This window comes from Haliotis cracherodii, unplaced genomic scaffold (assembly GCF_022045235.1).
Source record: "Haliotis cracherodii isolate W230 unplaced genomic scaffold, xgHalCrac1.p SCAF_19, whole genome shotgun sequence".
In the NCBI taxonomy this organism is placed as follows: Eukaryota; Metazoa; Mollusca; class Gastropoda; order Lepetellida; family Haliotidae; genus Haliotis; species Haliotis cracherodii.
The window spans coordinates 4,537,771-4,556,813 of NW_027266274.1; the positions used below are offsets into that span (position 1 = coordinate 4,537,771).

At 40.9% G+C, this 19,043-nt stretch overlaps 1 protein-coding gene across 1 annotated transcript; it reads right to left on the reverse strand.

The window, feature by feature from the left end:
- Nucleotides 1-1,167: 1,167 nt before the first annotated feature.
- Nucleotides 1,168-18,662, reverse strand: LOC139466894 (N-acetylated-alpha-linked acidic dipeptidase 2-like). The gene is made up of 18 exons (XM_071248620.1): nt 18,451-18,662; nt 17,372-17,525; nt 16,217-16,348; nt 15,194-15,316; nt 13,708-13,885; nt 12,696-12,792; nt 12,255-12,341; nt 11,589-11,674; nt 11,381-11,500; nt 10,679-10,761; nt 10,149-10,212; nt 8,772-8,839; nt 8,066-8,151; nt 7,776-7,863; nt 5,272-5,536; nt 4,665-4,746; nt 3,386-3,478; nt 1,168-1,462 (listed from the first exon to the last, which is right to left on the reverse strand). Exons 1-18 carry the CDS (start codon nt 18,660-18,662, stop codon nt 1,288-1,290), a joined length of 2,193 nt encoding a protein of 730 aa, XP_071104721.1. The 3' UTR covers nt 1,168-1,287.
- Nucleotides 18,663-19,043: the final 381 nt, after the last annotated feature.

Sequence of the window (19,043 nt, forward strand, 5' to 3'; positions counted from 1 at the left end):
GTCTGGAACAGACAATCCAGTGATTGACATCATGAGCATCGACCCGCGCAATTGGGCAAGCATGGGTTGCTGAAGACCTATTCTACTCCGTAAGATACCTGTATCAAATACATCACCATCTCAAATAACCATTTTTTTATGTTTCATTTTTAGCCATGGGGTGTATACTTTCTTAGAATTGTGATATAATACGCTGGATCATTGAGCATATTATAATTTCAATATATAATGAAATAACAACTTACAATGTACTTGGAAATACAACTTTAATGTAAGAAAACAAAATTGTGACATACATTTTGGTATTTTCAACAAGCTAGTAAAGGCTCTCCAATTATTTTTAGATATATCAAGGGGAGGTGGGTTTGCCCTGTGGTTAAAGTGTTCGAATCTCCATTCGTACTGCCTTCCGATTTGATATATTCTGAATGATGGGCGTAAACTCTTAGCACACGGTCGATCAGACAATGTTGAGTCTCCAAGAAGATAAGTCAATGATGTCTTTATGTATGGCTCTATACTCAGACGCAGAAGGAACTGTGATCATATTAAGTAACTTTTTATCTCCCATACCGAGATTTGTCAGGACACAACACAAAACATATATACTGATGGAAATAAAAAAGTGAACGCTTATTTCTAGACACAGTAAAATGATATGCTTTCATGGCTTCCTAGACTTGTCTATCAAATACGCAGTAACGCAGTACGTGATTTCCCTATATGATTCTTAAGTGAAATGAGACATTTGCGCTGTGGTACAAAAGTCAACCAAGCACAATCGAATTCACAGCAACATTTTCTTTTGCATTTTGACAGTTCAATTCTTTATTTCAGTATAAAGAATTGAACTTTGACAGTTACATACGAGTCAACTCGATTTATCTCAGAAAAAAATTAAATGCTCTTAATGAAGACCCGCGGACATATATACTGTATCGCATATACAAGCTTGACTCCTTGAATATAATGATGGAAAATTTCATAATATCACCAATAATAATGTCCAGTTAGAACTATGGGCGGTGGGGTAGCCCAGTGGTTAAAGCGTTTGCTCGTCACGCCGAAGACCCGGGTTTGATTCCCCTCAAGTGTTAAGCCCATTTTGAGTGTCCCCCGCCTCAATATCGCTTGAATACTGCTAAAAGCGTGGTAGAACCACACTCGCCCACTCCATTTTGAACGAATCTACCGGAGGTATCATTTGGAAGTAACTTACACATAAGACATATCATTGAAATCACTGTTATAACATCCTTATTGAAACAACAAAACGTCTGTGTAGAACTAGCTTGTAAGTATATCGGCCGCTGACTGTATGCAGAAGGTCAGGACGGACAGATGGGTCTTGACCTCCCTCCAGCGTGTCACGTTGTCCCCGATATGATAGAGGAGGTCCGCCATCCCTGGAAACGTGGTCGTTTTGTAGTAGTCGGCGCTGCTCGGGGATAGCAGCACGTGCCTGAAGTTGAAAAACAATTTTTTTAGACCCTGGTTAAGTTGTTTATACCCCAAGGTCTCGTTTCCATTGACCACCACCGTGGTCTGGACACAGGGTCTGCCTGGAGTGCGGAAGGTCGGTGGTTTGATCCTCCTGCCGCGTCATACCAAAATACGTTAAAGAATGGTACTTGTTGTTACCCTGCCTGGCGCTCGGCATTAAGGGAATAAAAAGGTATTAACATGGGGAAATTGGACAAAGTTTACAAATATTTTGTACTATGTTAAACCTTAACTATGTGTTGTTACCCTGGGCAATACCTGCAGGCTTAAACTTGTGTGTCTAGCTTAGATATTCCCATTGTACAGCGTCTGTGTATAGATTATGCCAATTCTGTTATTTTTATTACGTTGTTTACCTTTTGGAATATGTATTGTTGCTGAACTAGAATGTATCTTGTGTGAATTCCCACTCGGGTAATGTATATATTAGTAAGAGTGTCGGGTATACTATATTCGTTTGTTTGTTTGATGTTTAACGCTGTACGCGGCATTATTACAGCTACATGACGGCTGTCTGTAAATAATCGAGTCTGGACCAGACAATTCAGTCATTGACATCATGAGCATCGATCCACGCAATTGGGATACGGTGACATACATCAATCAAGTCAGCGAGCCCAACCACCCGATCCCGTTAGTCGCCCCCATGGTCGCCTTTCAATCATATGTAAACTGTAGTATATCATATTGATTTGATGTTCTTCGCATATATGTACTCTATTACTGATTGTAAACATGCTGTAATAATTGACTGTGATCATTCTATTGTTGACTGATTATATAACGATTCTGTGGCTGTCTAATAAACTGATTGATATTTCACTCAGGTCTGTGTTGCGGGTTGGTCGTGAACAGTGGCACCTCTGCTGAGCGAGCTGATTCCCCTCACTCGCGTTTTAACACAAGGACTGGTTGGCTCGGAGTCAGTATACAGCGTCTACGTATAGTCGGATATCCATGTTAAACTACGGCATTATATTGGGCTAGAACTATAAAACCGGAGTCAGTCCGCACGCACGCACTCACGCACACTCGCGCGTCGATATATAAGTGCAATAATCTTGCACGCGATGTTAAACCCCATTTCACCTCAACTCATCTGCTTGGCATGGTTTCTGTGGTTATAAGTGATCGTTTATTGACCGATACACCTTTCTGTCTCTCTTAAAAGTGTAGGTTCACAATATTACCACACACTTTTATCATATTGCCATGTTAGGATTATTTACGTTTTAGCATTTTCCATTTCCTCCGATTCCTTCTGTGAATTTTAATCAAAGTTGAGAAAATGTGTAAACTTTTTTACCTGGGATTCGAACTCACATCTGTGATCGAAAGGCTGATATTACCGCTCTGTCACTAGAGAATTGAGGAAGAACTCAGGAAGAACTCAGGAAGAACTGAGTTCTTGGAAACTAATTTATGTTGTTACCCCAGGCTGCCGAATTATTTTTCTGTCTACCTTAATGTATTACATACATAACAGGAAACGACTCTCATTTAAATAAGTCCGAAAAGATTTGCTAATACGCTACAAATTACTGAAGTATATCAAGCCATCCATTGCATCCAAACTAAAAACTGCAGTTTATTGGTGTCAATTAATAAATAGTATTCATTTATTTACTCTTACCATGGAAACAATATACCCCGATACGCCCGTCCACGTGGTATTGTACAGGGGTGTAAACACGTGAAATAATCATGTAATAGATATGCTCATAAAATATTAAAAAATAAAATATCTCTGACTATGCAGTTAAACGTTCAGACTTGGGATGGTATAAAGACTGGTTTGAAAGACGACAGCGTTATACGTCCACATGTGACAGTGTCTCTGGGAATCATACAAGAATGAAATAGTACAGTAACTGTAACTTACTTGTATTCCTTCCGGTTTGGGAGTCCGGTGTGAACCTGGAATGCCTTCTCCACTGTCTGTAACTTCTCGTTGACCGCTCTCACTTCAAGAGGGCTGGAATAATGTCGTATGTTCATCTTAATGATTTACTTTTGTAAATGTAATGTACTTTTGCGTTGAGTAAAAAGGTGCAGAGAATGTACTGATGATTTCAGGCTGAAGGTGTTAATAACACTGTGATAAGGACTACGTATTTGTTCCCGTGTACAACCATCACTGGTGGAAAACGTCTGGTATTTCTATTTTCATATATGTTCACTAGATATTGTCTTTGCAGGGTTTTGTTCCTGTTTGTATTAGTGCCACATTCTAAAAATAATAAATCATCTACGATCTGCGATACTTCAGTTACGTAGAAGATGCTTTAGTCCACGGAGATGATACTAATGATCTACGAAGAAGAAAATAGCATCTACTTTCGAATTATTATGGAGGCGTATTAGTGCCACATTCTAAACAAATATATACTGATACTTACATCTACGTAGACCATATTTACATTTACAAAGATGCTACTTTCTGCTACGTTGATCATCATATCATATACGTAGATGTGAATAGTGTCATGATGATTCTTTTTCAGAATGTGGCACTAATACGCATCTATAAATTATCGACCATGGTAACAATATTTTACTCGACTAAACGACAGTAGTTCCGGGTCACTTTTATACAACCTCTGGCTCAATTTGTATTGGCCGAGTTGTTCTACTTTCAACCTGATATGTCCATCTATATGATATGTCCAGTTGACTGACAATTAAAGTCAAGTTTCTACCCTTGCCAAACTTGCTGGAATTATGGAGTAATGTTTTGGCTAGACAAACGGGTCTATGCATAGTCCAATCAAAATCGTGTAACGTAATCGACATCCGGTTCGTAAACTGCTGTGCAGATTTCGCTCCATTGCAGGATTTGCAAAGTATTCGTACCGTTAACTCGGCGTCAGTAGAATTTTTCCAGATCTTTTCATGTTTTTAATCAATGTGCTGACGCGATTTGATGCACTTCGTGAGGTTTTAATACAATAAAGATCTTGATTATTGGATCATATCGTCTTGACTGAGCGCCGCCATTTTGCTGGAAGCAAATGCAAGTGACATGAATTTCATTGGTCAATAGGAGGTACATAGAAGGGACATCACTCGTTATATTGTTCAAGGTGGCGTGATAACTCACTCATTCACTCAACCCTACCACCCTCTCCCCCACTCACTCACAAGGAAAGAAGGTTCCTTACTTGTGTAAATCAACTTTGTCCAAAGCAAAGTGAAATGCCTTTGCGGCATTGGTAAAATTCTGGGATGCGGACTTGATAGCCACTGAAATTGAAGAAGGAAATCACTGTAACGGAATTGTCTCCAATGTATATAAGCGTCCCTTAGGCGTGCTAGAAACCTAGCTGCGTGAGTTCAAATCCCGGTTTGCCCTGCTCATGTGCTAGGTTAGCAACACCATCCTGTGCTCGTGCTAAGTTTCTAAGACCTGCATGAATTCGGGCTTTCCCTCCCACATCAAGCTGTGATGTTGTACTGTCCAGAGAGGCGTTACAACCACACTCATTCACGTGTTTTCCCCGGCAGTATATGTGCGATGTATAACAACCGTCTCAGTATAAAATCAAAGGCGTCATTAACAAACGGGATTTTCAAACAGAATCCATGGTTTCAATCAGAGGGCGCATTTTGATTTGATACCTTTGATTACCCAATCAGAATCGAGTTCATGGCAGCATGTATGTTATTTTAGCGCTATTGCTATTTGGAGGAATACATTTAAACCACGTTATTTATGCTTGCTAACCTACAATCATGTTTATTTAACATAGACAGAATAGTGTCACTGACCCGACGTTATATTGTAAGAAGAGAATTTCTGTCTTCCTGAGGCGAATAATGTTTGAATATAACCGTCCACTGCTTCAGCATAATCTCGCACATCCAGTGGTAAAATCAGAGAATCGACGAGATCTCGCGCTGTCTCGATGACAAGGGCTGCCACTGTCCTCGCAACCCGTAGTTCCTGATCGATCATCTTGACATAGCGGTACCCGCCATATAGAGTGTGGTACAACGGATGGGTGTTTTCCTTGTGCACCCTGTACCCTAGATCCTGCAACAGACACAATGATGATTGATTGCCGCGCACGACATGCACATGAAGAGTAACCTTGTCATAAACCTCAGTTCTTGTACTTTGAATTTACTCATCATGTCTTGTTTAGTTTAATTAAGTTCCCTTTGCCTAAATATGCTATTGAATGAGCGGGTAGGGGGTGGTTCACGGCCCCACCCACAATCCTTTTTCTTTACAGAACATAAATTATGGGATGCAACGTTTAATCATACCTTCGTATCGAAACACCCGTGTACTTGTCATTTAAGTGTGTCACACACACGCGCGGTCAATATGACTCATTTAGTTCAACATTTCCATACAGGTCAATGTATCTCATAAAGTTCACATCTTACACACCGGTCAATATGTCTCATGTACTCGTAGTTCCAGATTTACACACCGGTAAATATGTCTTATGTAGATACACATTTCACACAGGTCAATATGTCTCATGTAGTTCCACATTTCACACAGGTCAATATGTCTCATGTAGATACACATTTATACACAGGTCAATATGTCTCATGTAGATACACATTTCACACAGGTCAATATGTCTCATGTAGATACACATTTATACACAGGTCAATATGTCTCATGTAGATACACATTTCACACAGGTCAATATGTCTCATGTAGTTCCACATTTCACACAGGTCAATATGTCTCATGTAGATACACATTTATACACAGGTCAATATGACTCATGTAGATACACATTTCACAAAGGTCAATATGTCTCATGTAGTTCCACATTTACACAGGTCAATATGTCTCATGTAGTTCCACATTTACACACAGGTCAATATGTCTCATGTAGATACACATTTCACACAGGTCAATATGTCTCATGTAGTTCCACATTTACACAGGTCAATATGTCTCATGTAGTTCCAGATTTATACAAAGGTCAATATGTCTCATGTAGTTACACATTTATACGCCGGTCAATATGTCTCATGTAGTTCCACATTTATACACAGGTCAATATGTCTCATCTAGTTCCACATTTACATACAGGTCAAAATGTCTCATAAAGTTCCAAATTTACACACAGGTCAATATGTCTCATGTAGTTACACATTTCACACAGGTCAATATGTCTCATGTAGTTCCATATTTATACAAAGGTCAATATGTCTCATGTAGTTCCAGATTTATACCCCGGTCAATATGTCTCATGTAGTTCCAGATTTATACACAGGTCAATATGTCTCATGTAGTTCCACATTTATACACAGGTCAATATGTCTCATGTAGTTCCACATTTATACACAGGTCAATATATCTCATCTAGTTTCACATTTACACGCAGGTCAAAATGTCTCATAAAGTTCCACATTTTCACACAGGTCAATATGTCTCATGTAGTTCCACATTTCACACAGGTCAATATGTCTCATGCAGTTCCAGATTTCACACAGGTCAATATGTCTCATGTAGTTCCACATTTCACACAGGTCAATATGTCTCATGTAGTTCCAGATTTATACACAGGTCAATATGTCTCATGTAGTTTCACATTTATACCCTGGTCAATATGTCTCTTGAAGTTCCACATTTACACACAGGTTAATCTTTCGGGGGAATGCCGACTAAACGCTGTTCTTAACAGGTGAGGTGAGGTGAAATTGGGTTTAACGTCGCGTCCAAGATTATTGCACTTATATAGCGACGTGCATGCACGTATGTGTGTGAAGTCCGGACTCATGCCGATTTATAGTGCTAGCTCACTGAGATACCATGCCGCAGTTTAACATGAATACCCCATTCAGACACAGTATACTGACTCCAAGCCGACCGGTCCTCGTCTTAGCCCCTTAATGCTGAGCGCAGGGCATGGTAACAACAAGTACTAGCTTTTAACGTTTTTTGGTATGAGGCGGCCGGGATCGAACCCCGGACCTTCCGCTCTCCGGGCAGACGCTCTACAACTAGACCACCGAGGCGGTCAGGTGTGAAAGGCGAAACAGGGTGTCTGTGCATGCGTGGGTGTGTGCGTGTGCGTATGCGTGTGCGTGTGCGTGTGCGTGTGCGTGTGCGTACTGGGCCGAACCACGGCTATTTATTATCAGTATAACTATAACCAAACGTAAACAAACAAAAACACTGCAGCCAGTTTAAGCACGAATCTTGGATTCGATGGGCTCAGTGACCCTGCAAAACGGGTTGGGGCGCCCTTGATCACTGGGCCAGGAGAAGGGGGGAGAGAGAAAGCCCTGTCAATAATTACCATGTTCCTGTAGTCGGCTGTTAAGGTGGGAATAGCAACATCCTCCTCGAATGGCACAAAATCCGATCCTGCCCCGGGCATTTTGAGGCTGAAAATACACCCAAGCGTGATGTATCAGTCGAAATATGTGTCAGTATTACACGGCTATGGTATATAAAATTCCTGTAAATATTAATAAGAAAATATCCGGAACGATGTGTGCATGTATATGTCGACATACGCTTGCTGGAGGTATTACGCTTGCTGGGTGGAAAATAGGAAAATCGCATGTTAATCATGGTGCCCAATACCTTGGGAACTCCTTCTTGGCTGCATCTGGTCTCCTCTCCCTCCATACATCGAACAGGGTTCTACCAGCCTGGTGGGAATCCGGCACCTACAACAGTGAGTGAATGAGTGAGTGAGTTAGTTGGGTTTAACGCCACTTTGAGTGAGTGAGTATGGATTACACCGCTTTTAGCAATATTTCAGCAATATTACGACGGGGTACACCAGAAATTGGTTTCACACATTGTACCCATTCGGGGAATCGAACCCTTGGTCTTCGGCGTGACGAGCGAACGCTTTAACCACCAGGCTAACCATAATAGTTTTAATTTATTCATCCATCGCACCGTAAAATGGCGGTTATCAATTAGTAAGTCAAGGCAGTTTGTGCTTGTCCATGTAGCTTTTATTTTGTTCACCAACAACGAAAAAGTGAGGAGTAATTTGTCACTAAAACACACACAAATTTAACATGGAAAATTAACGTCGATACTTTTTATGACTCCAATAAAAATCATCCAATTTTCACGAAGGTGGGTATTCCACAAACACTATATGGCAAACTAAATGCAACAGGTTTCTGTTGGTTGTGGTGTAACACGTTCTGATTACAGTGTACAGCACAGTGGCGAACAGCGGAAAACCTATCAGTGAAGGTTTGGTTTTCAAAACTAGCTGGTTATTTCATAACGGCACTAATTATATTATTATATTATATAGCTTTCTAACCTTTTGCGCTGCTCGGAAAATGGCACGTCTGATTGTTGGTGTCGCGGCAACACTTATTGTGTAATTACCTGGAAGTGAAAACATACAAAAAAATACATAGTCATGTGCCCGTGTGACTTGAAACCATTTACTCCAATAGGGTGTACATCTCATTAAACTGTAGCATTATCTCGAAGGGGAGACCATCAAAGTGTACCACATGATGAAGGTTCTCTGGTCTTTAACCACTGGCTATATACGCTACCCAACACACCCAGTCTTTCCGTTTGTTTTCCGTCGTAGTCAGAAGTATTCCAGTTCTATATATTCCAGAGAGATCTGTAAACAATGCAATCTGAACCAACCAAACTAGTGATTTATCTCATGAGCAATGTCCCATGACGTTAGGATACGAAGACCTGCAATCAACCAAGTTACTGAGCCCAATGTTGTCGACTCTAAGGATAAGCAAACATTCTGGGGGCTAGTTCCAAATTCCAAAGATCACGTTCATAAATGATAACATATTTGATATTCACTGTAAGGTATACACATGTTAAATGTACAAGACATTGATATGTATGCAGGTGTCCCGTGAGTATGCAGTTAACTAAAGATAATGTAGACTGTTCTGTATCAGAATATCATGTACAATGTAGACACACCTATACGCGCAGTGTCTGTATGTTTAAGGTGGACGGACCATTATAGGACATGTGAAATAGTAAGCTGGAAGGGCAGGATACTACTTGAAATGAGTGAATAACTTGGACTAAACGCTGTTCTTAACAGGTGAGGTGATGTGAAAATGGGTTTAACGTCGCGTCCAAGATTATTGCACTTATATAGCGACGTGCATGCACGTATGTGTGTAGTCCGGACTAATACCGATTTATAGTGCTAGCTCACTGAGATACCATGTCGCAGTTTAACATGAATACCCCACTCAGACATAGAATACTGATTCCGAGCCGACCAGTCCTTGTTTTAGACCCTTTAAGCCGAGCTAAAGATAGGGTAACAACAAGTACCATCTTTTAACGTATTTTGGTATAACGCGGCCGGGGATCGAACACCGAACCTTCCGCTCTCCGGGCGGACGCTCTACCAATAGACCACGGAGGCGGCCCTGTTCTTAACAGCGTGAATGAGTTAAACGACCCACTAAAGAGTGTTTCAGTCATATCACAGTGTGTAAACGCATTGCTGCGCAAAACCCAAAATGTCTACAGACCCACGATCATGTGTAAAACCAATGATCATAATTAGGGACTATCTATGATCCGAACCCACAGTCAGCGGATCCTGACACAGATAATGGAGGTAACTCTGCACAGTAGTCTAGAACCGCAGTTATTGCAAATGATTAATACTTGAAAGTCAATGAAGTTGACTCACCCGCTGTTGTTGAGTCGATGTTTAAATAAGCAACGGCCTGGTTCCGTAGCCACATGACATTCTCCTGTCACAAGGGAAATGTAGATACAAACATTCACTATTTCTTCATAACAAGCATCATTTTATGCTGAATACGGGTATGTATATTTCTATAGTGTTCAGCAAATTTAGCAAATGCTCCTCATTATCACACTATGTCGTTGTTAAGCACAACAAACATGTAAGTACATTTTGATGTGAAACTAATCAAAAGTAACACTGATTTATCCTGTTAATTATCCATAATTGTGTAAATTTGAAATCAGACACAAATAACCATTTTATCAAAACCCTACACGTCCCCACCCAATACTAAAATGTTAGTTTAAGAAAATATAGAAAACAAGAGATTCAAAGATAATACTAATTCATGTCGGCATAATAATGAATACAAAAAGGAGAGTCGTAATTGGGAACAATCCCAACCCGAGGAAATATGATTTTAACGCCACTTTAATGCACTTGCAGTATTTTCTGTATCAGGGAATTACCTCGACCCACTCGTACGACCCAACCAGACCAAACTCCTCCGCATCCCAGCTGCAGAACATGACCGATCTCCGGGGCTCCCAACCTACAGACCATAACAACACGGCATGCAGCAGAGCTATGACGGCCATTATGAAAGATGAACGGACACTATGAGGACAATTTGCAGATTTATATCATTGCTCTGGGGACAGAGCAAACTTTATTTCTAAATCAACTCTGAAGCGCAGGTACTTCGTTAGGACAAGCAGTTATTATTATTGAAGTGACGGAGATAGGCAAGTACAGCATTGGTCGAATTGTCGTATTCAAAGAGCTTTTCAGTTTTATGCATTTGGTTTGACGTCACCATTTTTAATATTTCGACTCGAGTAACCATGCCAAAAGCTATATTAAAAATTGTTGAATTTTTTTTCTATTTAACCAACTGTTCTACTTTTCATGGATTAGAACAAAAAAGATAATTAAGGATAAAACTAAAAAACCCTTACAAACATTCACTTGAACTAATCCAGGATGTCGTCTCTAGGCACCGCCATCCCTTACAAAGTGATAATTTTACATGGAACTGTTAAAAATATTAAAAATCATCCACTAGAATACGAGATTATTTAAAATAGGAGATACTTAGATTGTAACTATTTGACAGCATCCAATACTACAGAACATTATATATCTTGGCACATATCTTGATATGACCTTACCGCCTTTGACTTGGTCGGCGTACACTCTGGACATTTCCAAGACGGCGGCACTTCCGGAAGACGGGTCAACCCCGCCGAACACCCATGCGTCTCTGTGGTTTCCTATTAGCACCACTCTGTCTGCAGGAATACAAAATAGGTGAAGGTTGGTTGTTATACAGCTAATATCTGACTATGCTGACCAAAGAGAATTATTTGATATACTTACCGCTTTCTATGACACCTTTCATCTTAGCTATAACGTTGTATATTTTGACCGTTTTCAATGTGTTCTTTACGTACAATTTCACCTTTCTGCAACAAAAAATAAAGAGAACTGTAATAATAATCCGTTCCAATATGCATATCATACATGAATGTCTGTCGTTAAAGGCTGCCTCCGTGGAAAGTCCAGGGTTCGAACCCCGACCGCCTCACACCAAAAGACGTTAAAAGAAGGCACTTATATTATTGTGCCTGGTGCTCATGATAAAGTGGCTTAAACAAGGATTGGTCGGCTCGGAGTTAGGACACTGTGTCTGAGAGGATAATTCTGCAGCTTGGTATCTCAGTGGGCTAGCACTATAACATCGGCATCGTTACATATGTTCCGCTTAACATTGATGACAAGAAAACATCGAATACTTTCACGGAGTCCGCATGGCTTGCGTCCCTACCCATGCTCGTGTAATAGAAGTGATCGAGAAATATAAAGACCAATAAGGGCAGAACACTCCAACTACACTCAAGCCTCTTGTCATAAAGACATACCTGTTAGATATAATAAATCAAATATAATGTTTAAGAAACATGGCGATCATGCCCGTCACATAAGACATCCAACAACTATGAAGGTAGCATAGCGCCATCCACAGATGCTGCTGAGGACACACACGTGTTTGCCGTCATGATTCCCCCAAGTTTGTAGGTGATGTTGAGGCCCCCTTGCCACTCGGGTGGAGCTGCCAATCCCTCCATCGCCCTGGAAAGATACATACATCATTGCATCTTGGCATTGTTTGGATTGAAAGCTCAAAAACATATTAAAAAAACAAACATTTGCAAGATACATTTTATTTGAATATCTAAAATATCCATAATTATTTTTTAAAACGATGTTTCATCTTTTACCGTTTGTTTCTTTTAGGACACCGAAGAGCACTTTCCAATCACGAAACTAAATTTTTACATTAATTATTTTATAAAGGCATCGGAAGTTAATTTTACTCTATTCGTCAATGAACCGAGTTACTACATCAACGGGAATTATTCATACATGTAAAATATAGACATAAATTATGGTTGCAAATTAATAATCTAAAGAAGCATATCTTACTTCAGTAACATATAGGCATCAGCATAGCCTATTGGGTGACACGGTATTTTAGGAAGTTTGGCCTTCAATTCTTCATCCGTGAGTCGTTCCGTATACCCTGTGAGTACATTGTTTCAAATCATACGAAGGTTTGTTTAAGTTGAAGATAATTCGTTACAGTACTAGTGAAGGGTAGATCACGTGTGTCTTCTAAATACAACTTGAATTGCCACTGACATCATAGCACACGCGCTTTTCTATATGATATAATTTCAGTGGACGTTGACTCTACTATACTAATACATCTTTAACCCTAAAAAACCTCAAACAAGGTGAGGTGAGGTGAAATGAGATTTAACGTCGCGTCCAAGATTATTGAACTTATATAGCGACGTGCATGCACGTGTGTGTGTGTGTGTGTGTGTGTGTGTGTGTGTGTGTGTGTGGCTGCTTGTACTAGTCCGGACTGATGGCGATATATAGTGCTAGCTCACTGAGATACAATGCCGCAGTTTAACATGAATACCCCACTCAGACACAGTATACTGACTCCGAGCCGACCAGTCCTTGTTTTAGCCCCTTAATGCCGAGCGCCAGACAGGTTAACAACAAGTACCATCTTTTAACGTCTTTTGGTATCACGCGGTCGGGGATGGAACCCCGGACTTTCCGCTCTCCGGGCGGACACTCTACCACTAGACCACAGAGGCGGTAACCTCAAACAAATAACCAATACACTTGTACTTGTGTCTAAAAGAATCCAGATCATATCAATGTTCATAAAAAAGATAGATATTTACACATTCCTGAACATACAAGGATGCGGGCATTAAGGACAAAACCAAACTTTAATATACATAATAATAACCGACAAGGGTGCTACCTGAAAACCGCTTGACCCCCGTGTGAAACCGAATGATACTTAGTTGTCCGTTATATCGATTGATTAAGTTGACAGGTATTTTACGAAGACTGCATTTTAAATTAACACGTTGACAAAGTTGGTATTTCACTAAAACTGTATGACACCTACAAGTTGCCGGGTACCCAGGGGTGGCTTGATCCCCTTTAATCATAACGATGTTGCCCCTCTGGACGCCGGTAGGTGGTAGCCAGATGCTGTCTGGATACGTGACGTTACCGTCGGTGTAGTCACTTGGATCCATGAAAAGGATGACGCCAACGGCACCATTTTGGTAAGCAAAGTTAACCTAAAACCACATACCATAGCAATGTATATAAGCAAATTAATTAACATTTTCATATTAATGCTTAATCATATCACGTCCATCACAGAGTACATATATCAAATTTAGAATCCATGGTATGTATGTTTGTTTGTTTGTTTGTTTGTTGATTAGCGCCAGCAATATGGTGTCGGTCTGTAAATAATCAAGTCTGGAGTAGATAATCAAGTGATCGACATCATGAGCATCGATCTCCGCAATTGAGATACGATAATATGCATCAAACAAGTCAGAACCCGTTATTCGCCTCTTAATACAAGTATGAGATGCTGAAGACCAAATCTTACCATGATCTAATTGAACTAAAAGCAACATGCATGTAACAGGTCAAAATGTGACGTATGACACCTCGTTGTTATAGGCCTTCCTCAGGATCCGCTGATTACGGATTCGAAGCCCGAATTAGCATCGGTTACCATCCGTAGCCTGTCAGCACCATACCCCCGTCATGTGGGAAACGGCCTGCGCCATTATCACATTGGGCTCTCCTCACATATCAACCTGACAGACCATGATATAATTGATATAAACATTTTAATGTTGTCAACTGGATTTTAGCCTCCAAGGTAAATACCGATAGTCTGGTCAAGACGTTGCCCGTCCTCTTTCAGAGGCAACTGCAAAAGTATATTTTTAATTTTCTTGAGAGTAGCATACGGACAGGTTCAACTTAGGTCCCCAAGTCGAAAAAGTGCCAAAACACACCTCTGATCCACGGTGTATACATTTTTTTGAAAAGCGTTAATGTTATCGTATTTAAGATTACAGAAAAGATACAACATACGTACATACTCTCCATGTGTTAAATAGATGGCGACCCTTATATAAAAACCTAAATTCTGAAGATGAAAAGTAGAAATATCTTCCTAAAACACATAAACGTTGACAAAACCGTTTCAAGGTGATTTTTTTCAGTTATTGATAGACAATAGCTCTGACAGTACAGTGCAGTCTCCGACCATGAACCCAATAACCGAGTCAATCGGTTTCACAGCTGCCGCTATTTCCAGATCATTAACAGTGAAAAACAGTTAATCGGGACAACTCGTTCGGATTAAAACGAATTCCGGAATAACAATTGAAATCATTGTTACAGAATACATTCTTGTGAAGTGCGGAAAGTAGTGTTTCCTGAAAAACGAGGCTTCGCTCTATACTGATTTTCACCCCTTTGTGGGGTCTGAGTGTGCAGTCCAACGGTCCTTCAATAGATACCACTTATTAGTCTGCCATAAAAACATGCACGAACGTATAAGAAGGACCTTGCCTCACCTTGTTCCCACGGAAGATCTGTCCATACCGAGCAATGACGATCTTTCCCGAAACATTTACCCCAAGTTGGATGAGGCTCTCAAAGTCAACGTCTCGGGCGTAGTTGGCGTACACTAACTCACTCTGTAAGGTCAGATGAAGGAGCAACTATTGATGGCATTTTAGCTCTTGCAATAGCTCTATGAATACCTTTTCCATCAAAGACGAAAACGTCAGCCCTTACTCAGTCACATGAATCGTCTACCCCAGTCACATGAATCGTCTACCCCAGTCACAGGAATCGTCTACCCCAGTCACAGGAATAGTCTACCCCAGTCACATGAATCGTCTACCCCAGTCACATGAATCGTCAAACCTAGTCACATGAATCGTCCGCCCCAGTCACATGAATCGTCAACCCTAGTCACATGAATCGTCCGCCCCAGTCACAGTTCTTCAGCTCTTAATCGTCAAAGCAACTATGAACAACGAAGGAATATCAAGCCATGCAAACACGACACTATTAGCTGGCAACTGAAGCGACATGAATCTTGTCAAGTCTTTGAATGGCATTTAGAAGTGATACGCATAAGAAAGAGAATGTTTGGATGTCAACTTCTTTATTATGAGAAACACTGTGGTGTCCATCAATTCTCTTCCTTGTGAATCTTGTCATTATAAACTTACTATTCTACTTAACTAAAACCTGTTGTCAAAGCATGCAGATAGGTGCATATATCAACGTACTTAATGGCATATCTCGACTGACTTGCAAAACATTTGCCAATGAAACTATCTACTCAAGAGATGTACCCAATACATCTAAAAACAGTAATTACATAAGTCCTATCAAGAGCACGAGTGAACAACGTTATTGTTTATAGTCCTCGCAAGTAATTAATGTCACTTAATATCATCGACCCCTTATTATAATGTTGGGAAACGAACTCAATTATTTTTTGAATACGTCGACGTATATAGTGAACGTGGTCGTGAGACGGGTCAGTACGTCAAGTGTGTCCGCGACCACTACTGTTGAGTTACCTCGGGGTTGCCGCTGGGAGAGAAGGCGTTGTATGGTTGTATGGCTTCGGGGTGGGTATCCTCGGGAGACAAGGCATGTTCACCGGGGGAAGTCTGGTACAACACTCTCCCGTCAGAGGCCACCAGACTTGCCTGCAGCAGAAAGACTTCCTGTTCACATACATTATATACAAACAGGGTGGTCGGGTAGCCTAGTGGTTAAAGCGTTCGCTCGTCACGCCGAAGACCAAAAACAGTCCCGTGCTTTGATTTTGCCAATCTGAGCAGAAATTCCAATTCATATGCACATAGAAACAGATCGACAGAATGGGAGAGCAATTGGAACCCATTGGATACCTACTTCTTACCTTAATGTCCGATTCCCAAATTTTGCATACCCGATTGAATACGTGTAGATGTCGTCTATCATGAATTCCATCATTTTACATATGGTAACTACATCTATGGTCATAGCGTCATAACAAATGTACTTGGATCAGGGAGCAGCTTGACGGTTTGGGGAACAGATGATACCACTTTGTGGTACGTTGTTGGATTTGGCAATTGTTTCTGGAAACATACACTTTTCGATTTATCAATATACCTTTTAGTTATTAAGATGTGTGTATCACTGTTACTTCTCACAAGATTAAGTCCAAAAATCTTATTTTTTGTAAGGCCTAATTAGAGTGTGAGTGAGTGATTTGGGTTTAACGCCGCTTTTAACAGTAATCCAGTTATATCACGGCGTGTCAGCTTAATGTGGGAGGAAATCCCGAAGTGATGCAGGTCTCAGACGTTTACCACTTCGGTGAAACCCACGAGCACGGGTATGGTGCTGACAAACCTAGAAACATAATCGGGGCGAACCGGGATTCGAACCCACAATCATAGGTTTCTGGCGTGCCCAGGGGACGCGACTCTGCACAGCGAATCGCGGCGCCTTAGACGACTTGGCCACCCGTGCCCCCACCTAATTAGAAGCATGAGCATATTCACACTATTCGTTGTTGACGATGATGTACAGCGTCGTCACCTCTCAACTACGGAGTGATGAACACACTGACGAATGGTATTCATTTGTTCTGAGAGAAAGACAACACAGATACAATATAGGAGGAATACATACATCGTTGCTATATGTCTACAAGGAAATGATTGTTTATAGGTATTTACGGTATTGATATGATTCTCCTCTGGGTATGACAGCAGAACATTATACGGCACCATCTGTACGTCATATCCCTGTTCTGTCCATTGATCTCTGACGTACTCTGCCGTACGGAGGTTGCCTGGAGTTCCGGCAAGATGCGGGCGTGATGTCAAAAATCTGAAACATGCATGCGATTTTGCTTGTGATAGTGACATGCCCACCTAATGACTTTCTGAATCTCATGAACACATTTTACACACTTTAAATATTTTCAGATCTTGAAACGCAAGACAATACAGTGAATGGAAACCGAATCCCAGCAGTTGAATTAAAGATATAAAAGGAATTATGTAAATTACTCAACCCTAAAATCTTAATATTCAGGGGGCCCTTGGTCACATCAGAAACCTATGATCGTGGGTTCGAATAACTGTTCGCCCCGATTATGTTTCTAGGTTTGTCAGCACCATACACGTGTTCGTGAGTTTCAATGAAGTGGTAAACGTCTGAGACCTGGAACCCACTAACTAACTTAATATTCGTATAGATGAACTACACGTCGCGAAGTGTCTCTCCATTCGTCTCTTGCTTTCAGATTTTCTTTTCAAATGGCGAGAATACGACATTTGCAAATAGTAAAATATTGCAACCTCAGTAAGTGAGTGAATGAGTGAGTATGGTTTAACGCCGCTTTTAGCAATATTCCAGCAATATCACGGCCGGGGACACCAGAAATGGGCTTCACACATTGTAACCATGTCGGGAATCGAACTCGGGTGTTCGGCGTGACGAGCGAACGCTTTAACCTCGAGGCTACCCACCGCCCTGCAATCTCAGCTTGTCCAAACGGTAGTACTACGAAATCGCGAGAACAAGTTAACATAAATGATCTGTCGTGGCGTTTTACCGTTTTCGTACACCTTTTGATGATGAAAATGTCACAGCTTTCGATGATAGACAGACAACCCGCCGTCATCGGAATCGTCGATTCAAGGGCGACAATAGAACATTAACCACGGTATTGCATTCATTTGAACTAAAAATATATAAGGCCCCTTCGATAAAAACCCCAAAACATCAGATGCTGATAATAGATTCTTACTGCAGGTGTTTGTCAATGATCGCAGGGTCGATCCCGTTGATGAGTCTGTTGCCAACATCAGGGTCCGCATCTCTTGTGAGTCTGCTCAGTATTTTGTCTGACTTGGGCCCGTAGCGCTCTGGGGCGAACAGGCCGATCATCAACCCGATGACGAAGGCCACGACAATCAAACCGATTGCCGCGATACAGCCCCGTCCCGTTATCACAGCCATATCGGCGTTGGAACCTATACAAACATATACATCAGGTGATAGACATTACATGAAAAGTAATTTATGTGGATCAAATTGCTCGGAATCCAACGTATTTTGTGTCATGTCCTGGGCAGCTTCAGGTTCTGATCAGATGTAAACAACACTGCATCAGTCTGTTAGCTTTAAGGCTATTAAAGAAACTCCAGGGTGTAATCTAATTAGTTTAATGGGGGAAGATATGGGATGGGGAGAAAGATGAACCGGGGCATAAAATTACTTTTTCCATCATGTTTTTACTCGGACGAAAAGAGTACCTAATACCTGATGCTTGTCCTGAGAGTGTAGACTAACATCTAGTCTCTGAAATGAAATCTTACCGAAAAAAAGTTATTAAATTTT

Excerpts from the sequence above, each read along its gene's own strand:
- LOC139466894 (XM_071248620.1), bottom strand. The coding sequence starts at position 18,662 with ATGGCTGTGATAACGGGACGGGGCTGTATCGCGGCAATCGGTTTGATT. Across the intron at positions 15,317-16,216 it reads CTCCCAGCGGCAACCCCGAG|AGTGAGTTAGTGTACGCCAA; the intron begins GTAACTCAACAG and ends CTGACCTTACAG. Across the intron at positions 12,793-13,707 it reads CCCTGGGTACCCGGCAACTT|GGTATACGGAACGACTCACG; the intron begins GTAGGTGTCATA and ends ATGTACTCACAG.